This window comes from Aulonocara stuartgranti (genome assembly GCF_965226115.1).
Source record: "Aulonocara stuartgranti genome assembly, chromosome: 18".
Classification (NCBI taxonomy): domain Eukaryota; kingdom Metazoa; phylum Chordata; class Actinopteri; order Cichliformes; family Cichlidae; genus Aulonocara; species Aulonocara stuartgranti.
The window spans coordinates 2,097,143-2,110,503 of NC_138954.1; the positions used below are offsets into that span (position 1 = coordinate 2,097,143).

The window sequence follows — 13,361 nt, forward strand, 5'->3', positions numbered from 1 at the left end:
TTTGCTCTCATTGGTCCTCGATTCTCCAAATCTTAAACACCTGAGAAGGAATTTCTCTAAGATTACAGATTACACAGACGTTCATGGCTCGCTGTGCTAAGTGGAGCAAAGTCCTTTGAATAAGACCGTCAGCACTAAGGAGCATCAAGAGCTCCGTCTTTTAGCTCTGCATGCGTCACAGTTCAAAATAACCAGTGTTCCTGTCACACTGGGCCTGTGGTCACCTCACTGTGTGTAACATCCACCAGTGGAGCAGAAGGAGAGTGAATAAAAACATGTGAATGCAGCAAGTCTCCAAAGAACTTCATATTTATTCAGTATAAATTGTGTAAGTGCTCAAACATGGATCCAGTCATACAAACAAACTGCGGTGTGTTAGAGGCGCACTGACAAATACTGGCTGGCATTAACGACGGTGACTCAGCAGGGTTTCAGGTTTTATGTTGAATGAGACGCTTATTGAAGTGTTACAAAACAAAAGCTGCTGCGAGCGCCGACTCACCGCAGCTGACCTGCCGACGGCGTCCAGGAAGCCTCTGGACTCCGAGTCTTCACGCGAGGCGGCGCCAGGCCGAAGCGCTCACCTGCTCCCTGTCGGACTGCGTCAGCACGGACAGGTGGACTCATTCTATCGTCCTCCTGCAGTCTGACGGCAACACGCCTGCATTTACGATCACACGTCAGACGCAAAGGGCGGCTTTAACGCCGGAGACCAGAGTTTGTTTGTTTGAGTTTTCTGACAAAGTAACAGAAAAACGTTCTGATAGTGTTTGAAAAGTTCAGAGCGACACGTCAAACTGTTACTTTGAGCACTGCGCTGTGCGACAGGTCACGCAGAAATTAAGCTGTGCTAATGAAAAGTGTTCATGAGAGGAAGTTCGAAAGCTCCGAAAAGCAGAAGGCTGCATCAGAGAGGAACTACTTCACACAAATAAAAAGCTTTTCCTGATTCTACAAAAAGGAGAAAAACGTCTGTAAATGTTACATTATCAGATATGAAAGTCAGGCTCGGTGTCATGGAAACGAAGCGGATCACCGATAAACCTGCTGTGGGAGGTAAACAGGGCCGGCGGGGAGAAGACGGGAGAAGACCAGAGGGGTTTTCTTTCTGCAGAAGCAGAACTGAAGGAATGATGAGAAGCAGCTTCTTACTTCTTCGAGAGCGACAAACTGGAAGACACAAAGAGTCAAACGTTACAAACGCTCCGTGGACAGCACGCCAACATCGTGGTTATTGTGCAGGTGTGCACTCCAAAAACACCTCCGATTGACCTCGTAAAGACCCGTAAATCCAGGCCTGAAGCGCGGCAGACCCCACAACGTGCACGAAACAAAAACAATGTCACGTTTGTGGGTTTTAATCGGACTTTGAGATCCCATCTGTGTAAACTAGGGGCTGGGCACTGGTGCCAGACTGTCAGCAGGTTTACATAAAAAGCTCACAATGTTGACCTCACAATTACTCATTAAAACACCACAGGCTGAGACATCAAACACTAAAACTAAATCAAGTACAAAAAAAAGTATATACGTGCGAGTCAGACACTCTTTACTGATGCTGTAAATATTAATGTGCAGTTGTTTATGCAGCTTCCTCATTATTGTAGCAACTCCAGAGTTTAGACTCTTCCAGCATCGACTCCTGTCAGGTCAACATGCGACCGCAGAAAACAGCGCAGACTGCGTCGGGGCTTCGACGCAGGACTACAAGTTAAACTTAAAGGTTTCAAACGTGGCCACACTCAGCTGGCGTCTCTGTGACTGGGTCATGCTTCATCGGACCGTCTGTGTTCAGACGGCACTGAGTAACCGAGAGCTTTGACCTCATTGGTCCAGTGAAAAAGGTGAACTTACTTGAAGCTTTTGCTGTCCTGCAGGTTGAGCACCAGGCTGTCGGCGTTCAGGTACACTTTGTTTTGGGACTGCGCCACCTGCAGGTCAAACACAGAGTGAGCAGAGAGAAAACACAGGTGGGAGGCAGCCTGCGGGCCTGACCGAGCACAATGGGAACACTGTCCGAGTCTCAACACTGAGCTGATTCACAGCAGAGCGAGAGCTGCCGAGCACGCTCGCCATCCATGTAGGAGGCGCATGACGCCAGCCGAACGCCCGGGCCCGATGACGTTCCTGCCGCGTGAGAGCGATCACGCCGCCATGGAAAAGGCGCTCAGAGCTGCTGATGAATGAGCGTCATCAGTGATCCTCTGGTGGAGACAAACACTCGCACGGTGTCTCAGTCACTGCTAATTATCACCATCACATTAGCTCTGATGGATTTGGGCAGTCAGTCTGAATGAAGCTGCAAACGCCACAGCGACGGCGAGCGCACCGACACGGAGCAGAGCCAGAGAGATTTCACCCACATCAACTTCTCTTCACCGCAATTTTAAATCCTCCTCGTCACAAAATCTCAAATAATCAGGCCCCATCTTATCTCAATGACCTTGTAGTACCATATCACCCTATTAGAGCACTTCACTCTCGCTCTGCAGGCCTACTTGTTGTTCCTAGAGTATTTAAAAGTAGAATGGGAGGCAGAGCCTTCAGTTTTCAGGCCCCTCTTCTGTGGAACCAGCTTCCAGTTTGGATTCAGGAGACAGACACTATCTCTACTTTCAAGATTAGGCTTCAAACTTTCCTCTTTGCTGAAGCATATAGTTAGGGCTGGACCAGGTGACCCTGAATCCTCCCTTAGTTATGCTGCTGTGGGTCTGTACACATCACCTGACTCTGCTGCGAGTCTCTTCCTGTTAAAAGGTTCTTCCATCCCACCGTCACCAACTGCTGTTCAGTTTGTTTAGCTTTTCCAAATTGTAAAGCTCCTTAACATTTATACATGTAAGTAAAACTTGCAGATCTTGGTCAAAATGTGTGAAAGTAAAACAGGAAGAAAAAGGTTTCAAGTGGCTGCTGCAGTGTACGGCTCCATTTTTAGCTGCACTGTGAGACAAGCAGCAGCATCTGCTGAGCAGAGAGCTGATGGATGAGGCCGGTGCAGGTGGGACGCTGGGTAGACGTTTGCGGCTGACATCGGAATAAAAACTCAAACATATCTGTGTTTTCATCATCCTCATCAACCTGCTCTCTGCTCTGATTGGCTGCTGAGGTTCACCTGTGTCTGAAGGGGGGCGGAGCGGCTCCATCTCCTCTCTGCTTGCCTTCCACAGTTTCCATGTATGAGTCACAGCTCGCGATGAGGTCTGTTCACGGCTTCCTCCCTCGTCAGGTTCTCAGGATTTTATGTCTCAAACTCTTTGAAACATCTTTGTGCTTTCATTCCTCTGAGCGACCTGTTTAACATGTTTGCTTCATCAACGATTTGACTGTATTTTGTGTGAGTGCATCACTCTGCTTCACGAGGGTTTGTTTTTCCTGCTCGTCACTTTAAGTACCCGACGTTTTCCCCGTGATTTTGATGCAAAGTCAACTTTAAAGCCTCGATGAAGCCACGTTTCTCTTCTGTTGCTGCTCATCATCGTTTCGGCCTCTTCCACCTCATCTGCGTTCTTTTAAAACGTTCAAACATTTAATTTAAATCCAGAATTAATGCTCGACATTTCCTGCTGTGGGCTGATGCGTGAGTGGAGGTCAAAGGTCAGCGCTGAGGACAAAAAGGACAGTTTACAGTCTGAGCCTTTTATTTCAGTCCTGCTTTCTGTTACATTCCTGCTCTCTTGGCGCCACCTGGTGGTCTGGATCACACATGGCAGCTCAACACGGTCGAACTCAAACCAAACGTCCGGTGATTAATGAATAGAACAAATATCTGTGACTGTTCTCGCCGAGCACGACGAGCTCCACAGCTGACAACCAATGACTGCTGAGCGTTTCAAACTATCGAAGACTGAAAGACGAGCACAAAGTGACCCTGAAAGGACCGAACACACAAAAGATTCACAAAACAAACAACCGAGAAAAAGAAGGGAAACAGGTGTGTTCGGTTTGTGAGAGACACCACCCGTGCATCCACCCTTTAGAGGAGGCCAGCTCTTCCTCTGTGGTGTCCACAGTAGAAGTGACGCTCGAGTGTCACAGGAAACGTCTTGAAACAATCGTTTTAATCATCCTATCAGCGACCCTGCAGTCTCCTAGGAGACACACACAAGGTTTGACTTGACCTTTGACCTTGATGTCAGCTCCACCTTTGGTGTGAATTTCAAAATCCTACGTCACCTCGTGCTCGAGAAACTTATGTTTCCACGCCAACCCACCCGCTCCCACCCCCCAGCGGGTCACAACACCTCCCCTCTTTTACAGCTGATGGTAAATGCACGATGCAGCACAGCAGCATCACTGCGTCAAACATTTCCTCTCGCCTTTCACCTCCGCTCACTTTGTTTATTCTCCACCACGAGGAGTCACAGGAGGGTCCGACTGAGAAACCTGACGAGTTTACATTTAAACCTGTTGGTTTAAAGAGAATCGTGATGTGACGAGTTCATCGGCGGCGCACGACTCTCGGCTCTGCTGAGGTTTCGTTCGACTCACACAAAAAGCATTGGTGCTCCTCTCCCCTGCTTCAGTGTCAGCAGGGTGGAGTCTGGGACGGGGGTTTGTGCTTGTTTGTGCGTTTTTAAAGGGACAGTACGCAGAGGAGAACTGCGACTGTGTTTATTTGTGGGATTCTGTTTCAGGCTTTGAGGGTTAAGACGTGTCAAACAGACGAACATGGTGCGGGTCGTGTTTCCTACCGTCTTGGCGATGTTCTGCGCCGCCCGGATCTTCCTGAGTTTCAGGTAACCTGGATTCTTGGTCACGGCCTCGCCCAGCTGCGGCAGACAGAAACAGGCTGTTAGTGAGCGCTACGCACCTGCAGGAGAGCGAGCGGCGGGCCGAGCGAGCCACTCCCAGCGCTCCAACGACGAGCGGGATCGACGCTGCGGGCGTGTCGCCGCTCGGCTTCGCACGCACGTTGACGTGCAGAGAAAACAATTAGCACATTTTTGGATGAAGTGTTTGTTTGAGGTGTTTCTGGTTCTCACAGGCTGAGGTGAGCGAGCTCACACAGCAACAAGCGCTGGATTTTACTGAAGCACACTCGCTTTGTTTTTGGATACCAACTCGTAAAAATCCTTGAAAGCGCTGAATAACTGCAGATGTTTAACAAAAACAACAGCTGGAAACAGCTGCTCTCACACTGCCATCCAAACTGCTGCTCAGAGGTCGTCTGAGGCTTTACATGGACTCAGTCTCAGCTTCCTCACGCCTGAGATCTGCAAGTCTAAGATTCCTGGTTTGATCCCAGGAGGAGACGCACCCCACTGGGGCTGTGTCAGGAAGGCAAACTCCGGAGGAGCTGCCCACTGTGGGGACCTGACTGGGATAAGAAGCAGCTGAAAGCACCACCAGCACAAAGATTCACGTCTCTGATCAGAGGCTGAAACGAGGAAACACGAACGTGTGGGTGACGCTGCCGGACCCACAGCCCGGGCTGGAAGAGCCACATTACCTGATGAGCTAATAAGTGTGATGCGTTGTCATAAATGAGGTTACAGTGAGCATGCTCAGTCCCTGATGTGTTTTATGCTGCTTTCAGTGACGTGACAGACGTTACATGTACTGAAGTTTCTCTGTGATAAACCTACAAACGAGTGATTAACGTGAACTTCTGAGCTCAGAGGTGCTGATTGCTGCAGCGCTGCTCTCGTGTCCTGTTAATATTCCTCAGATATCTCTAATCGCCCGCTGATTGGTCAGATCTGTCAGTCTGAGTTACCAGGGAGAAGCTGTAATCTCTGACTTGGGTTTGAGGTTTTGTTGAACCTGCCACAGCCGGAGGCCTCCTCTACGAACACGTCACCTGCTGACGTTTAATGAACGAGCTTCTTGAAAAAGCGACTCCTGCAGCTCCTCTCTGCTAGAAACTTGTTTATTTTCATCCGGTAATTATAACGACAGCATTAGGCTCAATAATTTTATCTGAAAGGTTTTTCAGCTCTGAATGTTATAACGAACCAAACGTTTGAGTCTCAGAGTCTCAGACGGCGGTCTGGAGGGGCTGCTGTGGCACACACTGTGACTCTGTGGATTTCATTTGTTTTTTTGATCTAAAAAAGTGATTCATCTTAAAGACATGTCCCTCCAAAGCGGAGCTCACCATCTTGGCGGCCTGAGCTTCTCCTTCGGCCTGGATGATCTTCTGCCTCTGGTCCTGTTTGGCCTTCTCCACATAGAACTGAGCTCGCTGCGCCTCCTGCTGGGCTGAAGAGGAACAAACAACAATCGTTCACCCAGCAGGCCAACGACCTTTTACGTGACTGTTTTTATAAGCTCACCACTCTGGTTTAATCTGGGTAATGTACATATTTAGCTTTAGGTCACAGTGAGTCTCCAATAAACTGAAATCATTTCATTCTCCACACGCTGATGATAAACCAGCCGTCAGGTGGACACAGTAATCATCGAGTCCCCGGGGTCAGAAATTCAGCCCGATGTGGCTGCAGGACAAAGACTGAGCAACTCTTCACTCACCGACTTGTTTGGCCTCCACGGCGGCCGTGTACTCGCGGCTGAAGCTGAGCTCGGTGATGGCCACGTCGTCCAGGATGATGTTGAAGTCTTTGGCCCGCTCAAACAGCTCCCTGCGGATCAGCATGGAAACCTGCAGGAGACGGAGTCAGACAGACCTCAGTGTCAGATCACTAACAGTGATCATCAAGAACTCTGAAATATTCAATTTATGTCGAGCTGCAGGGACCAGTCAGGACTTCTGACTGGACCAGTCAGGACTTCTGACTGGTCCCTGCAGGAACACTCCACAGCTGTGGATAGGGTGAGTCGTTCCCACAGTGTTGCTCATGGTCAGTGTCACAGTGTAGCACCAGAGCGTAATGGTGCACAGAGCTTGAACCAGACAGTGAAGCTTTCAGGTTACCAGTGGCACCAGGATCCAAGCCTCCCCTGAGGTCATGACCCCGGCTGAAAGGCCGAGGTCGCAGACACAAACAGCCAAAATAAGCTTCCTCCACAGGGCGTCTGAGCTGAGCTCTCAGACACTCTAAGGAGCTTACACCCAGGGGAGCTCAGAGTGGAGCTGCACCTCCACGAGCTGAGCTGGTTCAGGTATCTGATCGGGGAACAGTCGGGGTGCCTCACCTCGGAGGTCTAAGGACCTCTGGAACAACCACCGCACTGAACTGCAGCCCAGCTTTGGGTTATCAGACGAAGAGGCACAGGCGACCCGCAGAGAAATAATGTGATGTAACAGCTTCCATAATATAATTATTTTGTTTTTTGGACTGAGATCCTCCTCAGGTGCGTCTGTGTGTGACCCCACATCACCACACGTGATTAACCCTTTAAAGCCGGGCAGAGCAGCAAGCTCCGTTTTGCGTAACTATTTTTAAATCCCTGTAGAACCGGAACCACGTGAGCTAGTGCAATAATTGTTTTTGCACATGAAACCGGAGGAGTTGTACTTACATCTTACGCCATCAGCTTGTGCTCGGTCACAGTTTCCTTCCACATAAAGCTTTGCAAAAACAGCATAAAAAGCACTTGCAGCAACAAAAACAGAATATTCCAGAAACACACTTTGCCGATCAGCTGTTCAAAACACTTCCTACGTTGGAACGATCGCACGTCCGCCATGACCTGCCCGAAACCCGAAGTGACGTCATTTCGCGGAAAATGTAGTTTTTTACCTTCCGGGTCTTCTGAGCCTAAACTGGTGTTTTTAAAACTCGTGTTTGACTTCATGCTTTTCTGTGTCGTTTCTGTGATGCAGAGCTGGAAATAGTTTCTTTTGATGCACGTGCTGGTTTATAATTATAATAATTATTTGTTTTTCCTGCAGTATGTAAAACTTGGTGTATTTCAAAAATAAAACTATGCAGACACTCAAAATAAACTTTCTGTGGTTGGAAACTTTTTTGTATTTACAGTTTTGAGGGATAAGCCTCTTAAATTTCTCTAACTAGAAATATATGTAAAAAGAACAAATGATTTTCAAGTTTTTTGTAGTTTATTGCACTTTTTTGCACTTTTTGTAGTTACTGTGGACTTAATGCAGACATATTATTAAAATTTGGGCTGTAACGGTTGTATTGATGTAAAGCAACTTGAAATGCTCCCACAAATGGCTCCACAGCATGTAAGAATATAAAGATGACTGACTTGGTTCTATGGCAGGTCTTAAAGGGCTAAACAGATTCAAACTAAGCGCGCCGCTCTGGGGGCGTGTTCGTACCTGCGCTCTCTGCGTGATGAGCTGCGATGCGTTGAACTTGGCCACCACGCTCTTCAGCACCTCGTTGACGATGGAGGGCAGCACGCGCTCGTCGTAGTCCTGTCCCAGGTGCTGGTAGAGGACGGGCAGGTTGGACGCCAGCGGCCGGGACAGAACTCGCAGGGAGACGTTGACCATCTGCAGGTCTGAGACAGAACCAGTCAGAAGCTGAACATCTGTGACAGCTGCTGACTAACCAGCCGTATCTCTGCTGAGCTTCACACGACTGCACTTGTTTGAAGCTCATGATTTTGCACAGGCTCCATTCACACCTCGGATTCGTCAGCGAGCTAAACCAGCTTTGTTTTTATGTGAAATAACCCACAGATGGCCCCAGTAACGTACTGGGGCCATCTGTGGGTATGTTCTTATAGTTTATAGGCTTATTCCAAGTCTCCAAACTGTTGACTGAACATATCGATCTACTGTTTCATTGATTATCTGAAACCAACCAGCTGTTATATGAAAACAGTGAAGTGTCTGTAAACACATGAAAACATGAAGCTGCACCTGTGGAGTTTCCAACAATGCTGAGAAGCAGCTTTACTGACACTTAATGATTAAAAGCTTAATCTAAGACTTGGAGGACAACCTGATGTGTCCTCGAGGCTGCAGGACTCAAAACTGGACTCGTTTTCCTCTAAAACCAAACACGTCCACAGACGGTCTTCAGTTATACGACGGAGGCGTCTGACCTTTGCTTCCAGTGAGAGAGGAGATCTTTCTGGGTCTGGCTCTGATGTCATAGATGATGGGATACTGAAACCAGGGCATCCTGAAGACAGACACAGAATCACATCAGTTAGTTTGCTGATCTGTTTTTTCTGCATCCGTAAATCGTTTTTATTAAACTAATGCTGGAATCCTCAGGTGTTGGGGGCTGCACCTTCATGTTCATGTCCATCTACTCTGCAGGACTTCTTTTAGTGCCGTTTCATGGAAAGGAAGAAAGTCGGACGACTGTTTGGCCCTGAAAAGCCTGCTGCCTGACCAACACTGATCCGTTAAACTCAAAAAGGAAAAAACTATTTTCATAAATCAACTCAGAAAAGGTCAAATTTAGAAAATGAGATTAGAGAGCCTGAGATGTATCGAGGAGCCGCTGATAAAGATTTAGAAACAGAGCACACGGAGCAGTGAAACAGAGAATTAAAACACTTTCTGACTGTTTTACAGTCCCGCCCACACCTCCAAACAGCCACGCCCATTAATATGAGCCAACACGCAGCATCAGTCACCTGTCAGTCAGTACGAGCTGGTTGCTATGGTAACAGTGTGGGTGTGGACTCGTACCTGAAGTGGAGTCCCTCGGCGAGCACCGTGTCCATCTGCATCCCTCCGATCCGGTTGAAGACGATGGCCCTCTGACCTCCTTCCACTGCACACAGGAGACCAACCTCAGACTGAACCCTGAGCTCTGTTCTTCAGTTTCTGCTAAACTGACGGAGCCGTTTCCACCGGCCTGAAGCTCCCACTCAGGAACATGAACCACAAACAGATCTGTCAGCACAGACCTCTCTGCTGTGTGAACGTCACAGCAACGATGCGAATGACATCGCTGCTGACACTTCAGCCTGTTACACCGAGATTAAAACAAACTTCTGATACCTTCACCTGGTCCAGAGGTGGACGTTCACGTTAACGTGACCAAAGTTTAACATGTGGTCAGTAACACCTGAGAGTAGAGCTGTTGGATATAACCATATATATCAGATGACGATATAAAAACGTCGTTTCTTATCACGCTCTTTTGTTTCGTGGTGTCGTAAAATAAACTACGTCACTGCAGTGGCTACATTCATTTCTTAAAGTTCTCTCTTTCTCTTATATTTAATATAACCACACTACAGACGGACAAGCGCCTGTTTTTATGCGTTGTCGTTAGCAACGACGACGGTAACACCATCAAGTGGCTCCGCTGTTCGCTTGTTTGTTTTCCACGTAAACCTTTCACAATAAAGCTCAAGATCCTGTTGAGACTTTTCAGAATAAACTGAATCACGTGAAAGATGCAGAGTGTTTACGGAGGAGAAGCAACAAAGAGCCGCCAGGTGCTAAAGAATAAACCTTAGACTCAAACTTTGAAAGAAAACGGCGGCCGTTACGACTCATGTCTAAAAATGTTTCATGCACCGGTTAAAACACTCGACTCCAGCTACACGACGCCCAGCTGGAAACACTTCACACAAGTCGAGCTGCCCGAGATTCACAGACTTTACAGAAAATGTTACATTTTTGTGATTTATATCGTTGTCAGGACGATAAATGTCTTTTATCGGGATATGAGACTTTGGTCATATCGCACAGCCCTACCTGAGTCTAAAGCTCAGACTGCTCTAAATACTCAGTTTCACGCAGTTTTTTCCTGCTCTTGGACCTTGATGATGTCATAGAGAGACCTTACTGTAAACGTGGTCAGCTCACGCACAGAAGTTGGCTTTAAGTGAAGGTAAAACAGCTTCTTACAGACAGCTGAGGAGCACCGAGGCCTGCGAACTGGGACTCCAGCTAAGCTGCTCTAATAAAAATATAAAACATGGATCTGAACATGAAAGACTTTAATTAAACAGTGAAGATGTTTTAGATTGTAGTTCGTGAAACAAGATGAAAACTAATACAAGCACAAAGCTGTGGATTTTCTCTTTTACCACCATCAGCCTGAAGGTTCCACAGATACAGGAAAGGCCCATTTCCATCCTGCTGAGCTTTAAACATTAAAAGTTTTTCATATAATAAAAAACAGGCTGTTAGCACCAGTGCTTGCAGGTGGAGCAGACTGTGTGGCTGCCTGCTAAAAACCATTTAGTGAGTAAATACTTTGTACGTATTTAATCACTTCTTGTTTCACAAGCCTGAGCCGACCACCTTTAGACGCAGAATTTACATCATCCTCCGTCTGTGTCTGGCTGGGTAACAACTGCAGCCCAACTCCACTTTTCCTTAATCAAAGCTGGAAACTTGCAGAGCAGCTGCAGGCAATCCCGTGTTTTGTATCAATGAAGGACAGAATCGAGCTTCGAGCCTGTACCACAGACACGCTTTGATAAAAGGTCTCTAAAGAACTGTCACACTAAATATGACAGATTACTCCAGGAGAGTGAGAGTGTCAGGGATCAGAGCCCCAGCTGTGCTGAATATTCATGCTTTCACAGTGACTGGGGGTTACCTGTGTATGTGGCTTCCTTCACTGTGTAAGCCAGAGCTCCAGCACCAATCAGCAGCTTCAAGCCGAGTCCTGCGCCCCGAGGTCCTGAAGACATCCTGCCTGCGATCTGCCGCAGCTGCTGCAGAAAACCCTGAAACACAAGGATTTCAGTAAATCTCCCCGTGCTCGCTCACGCAGGACACTCATGGTTAAAACTCAGTGACCTTGACTCCGAGTGGACAACCCCCCTCCCTGTATATCTACAAGGCCTGCATGTACCCGCCACAGAAACCTCGTTAGAGGACGCTCAGATTCTCTCTAAAAATAAACTGTTTTAAAAAAGCAACAAGGATGCTAATAACACAAGGCTGGACACGTCTGATCACCTGTCTGAACTTTAAGGACTAAGTTTAAACTCGGCTCATGCAAAAAGCACAAAACATAACTCGACTTAAAGAGAAGCAGCTTCTTTGGTTTGATGCGCTAGCTGCGGGTTAATTAGCCTGTGTAACATCAGGGACTGCAGACTCACCTGCCTGCACGCCTGATGCACCTGAGTGTGTTACGCATGCGCAGAATTAAGTAACTGCTTCTAGAAACTTGCAATATTTTCAGTGAATTTACTTCTAATGCGTATACATGTGTTAAGTCAATTATTTCATAATTGAGAGAGTTTTAAAGGGACCCCGGCGTCATGTTCGACTCCCACTCTCTACCTGAGTGTAAAGCTAGCTAACCGGCATCGAGTGGCTCTCACGGCCTCACCTGTGCCTCATTAGTGCCGTCAGGCTGGATGGAACCTGGCTGACATGGTTTCGAGTGTAAACCTGCTTACATCAGACTCACGTGTCAGACCTAAAAGCTTTTAAAATGTCACCCAGGTGCGTGCAAAGCGCGGGAAACCCGGAGCGGTTGAACCTGAGCTGAAGGCAGAAAACTTCCCTTTAAAGCCGAGTTTAAACGGGAGACTCACAAACACTCACCCCGGGATCTTTATTCGCCATGCTCGTCCTCTCCGCCTGTTAGAAAACCAAGTGAAGAAGACAAGGTCGCAAGTGATGACGCGTTTCCGGGATTGGGGGTAACTTGGGAAATGTAGTTTTTAAGAGTATTGGGGCATAGTCTCTATGTATATATATTTAAAGATAATAAAATGTTTTAAACCCACCCAAAGTTCTGAGGATGGAAATTAAGGATTCGCTTTTCATTTTTGCCATAATCTACAAAATAAAAGCAAGAAGGATTGTGAGCTATAAAGTACAAAGTTATAAGAGGTAAAGACAGACTACAGCGTCTGATCTCACGGATGCAGTGATGCCGGTCCTGAGCAGCAGGGGGCAACAGAGGGCAGCAGAGCTCCGGGGTGTCGGCGGCTCCTCAAACCGCAGGAGCACCTGCTGCACATAAAACGGTTATTTTCACACTGAAGTTCACTCAAGTCTTTGTTTCCGTGGTTTGAACACAGTGAAGTCAGCCACTGAAATGTTTCCGTTGTGCTTTCAAGAAGAAATTTTGCGACAGAGTTCAAGGAATTAACATCAAAATCCTGCTGCTGTGCACACAAACTGGACATGTTCACTCACCTTCCTCTAAAGGATGAGAAAAAGTTAGTTCCACATTTTAAACCAATACTAGTCAGAATAATGACTAATAACAATTATATAAAAGTATTTAAAAAGCAATCAGAAAATAAAGGCTGACACTCAAATAAAAATGTGACCTTCACTAATATATTACACTGTCATGTTTAAGCTTTATTCGATTACACTGTTATCACTACGGGTCAACACACATCAATAAAAATAGCACTGCTGACTTTTCTTATCTCTGCCCTGCATCTGTATTTTTTACTTCCTTCCAAAAATGAAGGCACAATTATGAGCTGAGGTAAAACTATGACTTCGCAAATCAAGCTAATGAAGCGACGTATAGAGGATAAATAAACTGGACATATTTAGAAAAATCATTAAACAATTAAAATTGGGAGTT

General features: G+C 47.0%; 1 protein-coding gene across 1 annotated transcript; it reads right to left on the reverse strand.

The window, feature by feature from the left end:
* Positions 1 to 291: 291 nt before the first annotated feature.
* LOC309693965 (prohibitin-2-like) lies at positions 292 to 12,461 on the reverse strand. Its single transcript, XM_082513655.1, has 10 exons — positions 12,356 to 12,461; positions 11,394 to 11,523; positions 9,521 to 9,605; positions 8,923 to 9,002; positions 8,189 to 8,373; positions 6,472 to 6,601; positions 6,098 to 6,201; positions 4,692 to 4,769; positions 1,855 to 1,931; positions 292 to 1,170 (listed from the first exon to the last, which is right to left on the reverse strand). Exons 1-10 carry the CDS (start codon positions 12,374 to 12,376, stop codon positions 1,149 to 1,151), a joined length of 912 nt encoding a protein of 303 aa, XP_082369781.1. The 5' UTR covers positions 12,377 to 12,461; the 3' UTR covers positions 292 to 1,148.
* Between the last annotated feature and the right edge of the window lie 900 nt (positions 12,462 to 13,361).

Coding starts and splice junctions, on each gene's coding strand:
- LOC309693965 (XM_082513655.1), bottom strand. CDS start 12,376: ATGGCGAATAAAGATCCCGGG. Junction 6,602..8,188: donor TCATCACGCAGAGAGCGCAG/GTACGAACACGC, acceptor CGTCTCCTGCAG/GTTTCCATGCTGATCCGCAG. Junction 4,770..6,097: donor AAGCTCAGGCCGCCAAGATG/GTGAGCTCCGCT, acceptor TGTCTGCCGCAG/CTGGGCGAGGCCGTGACCAA.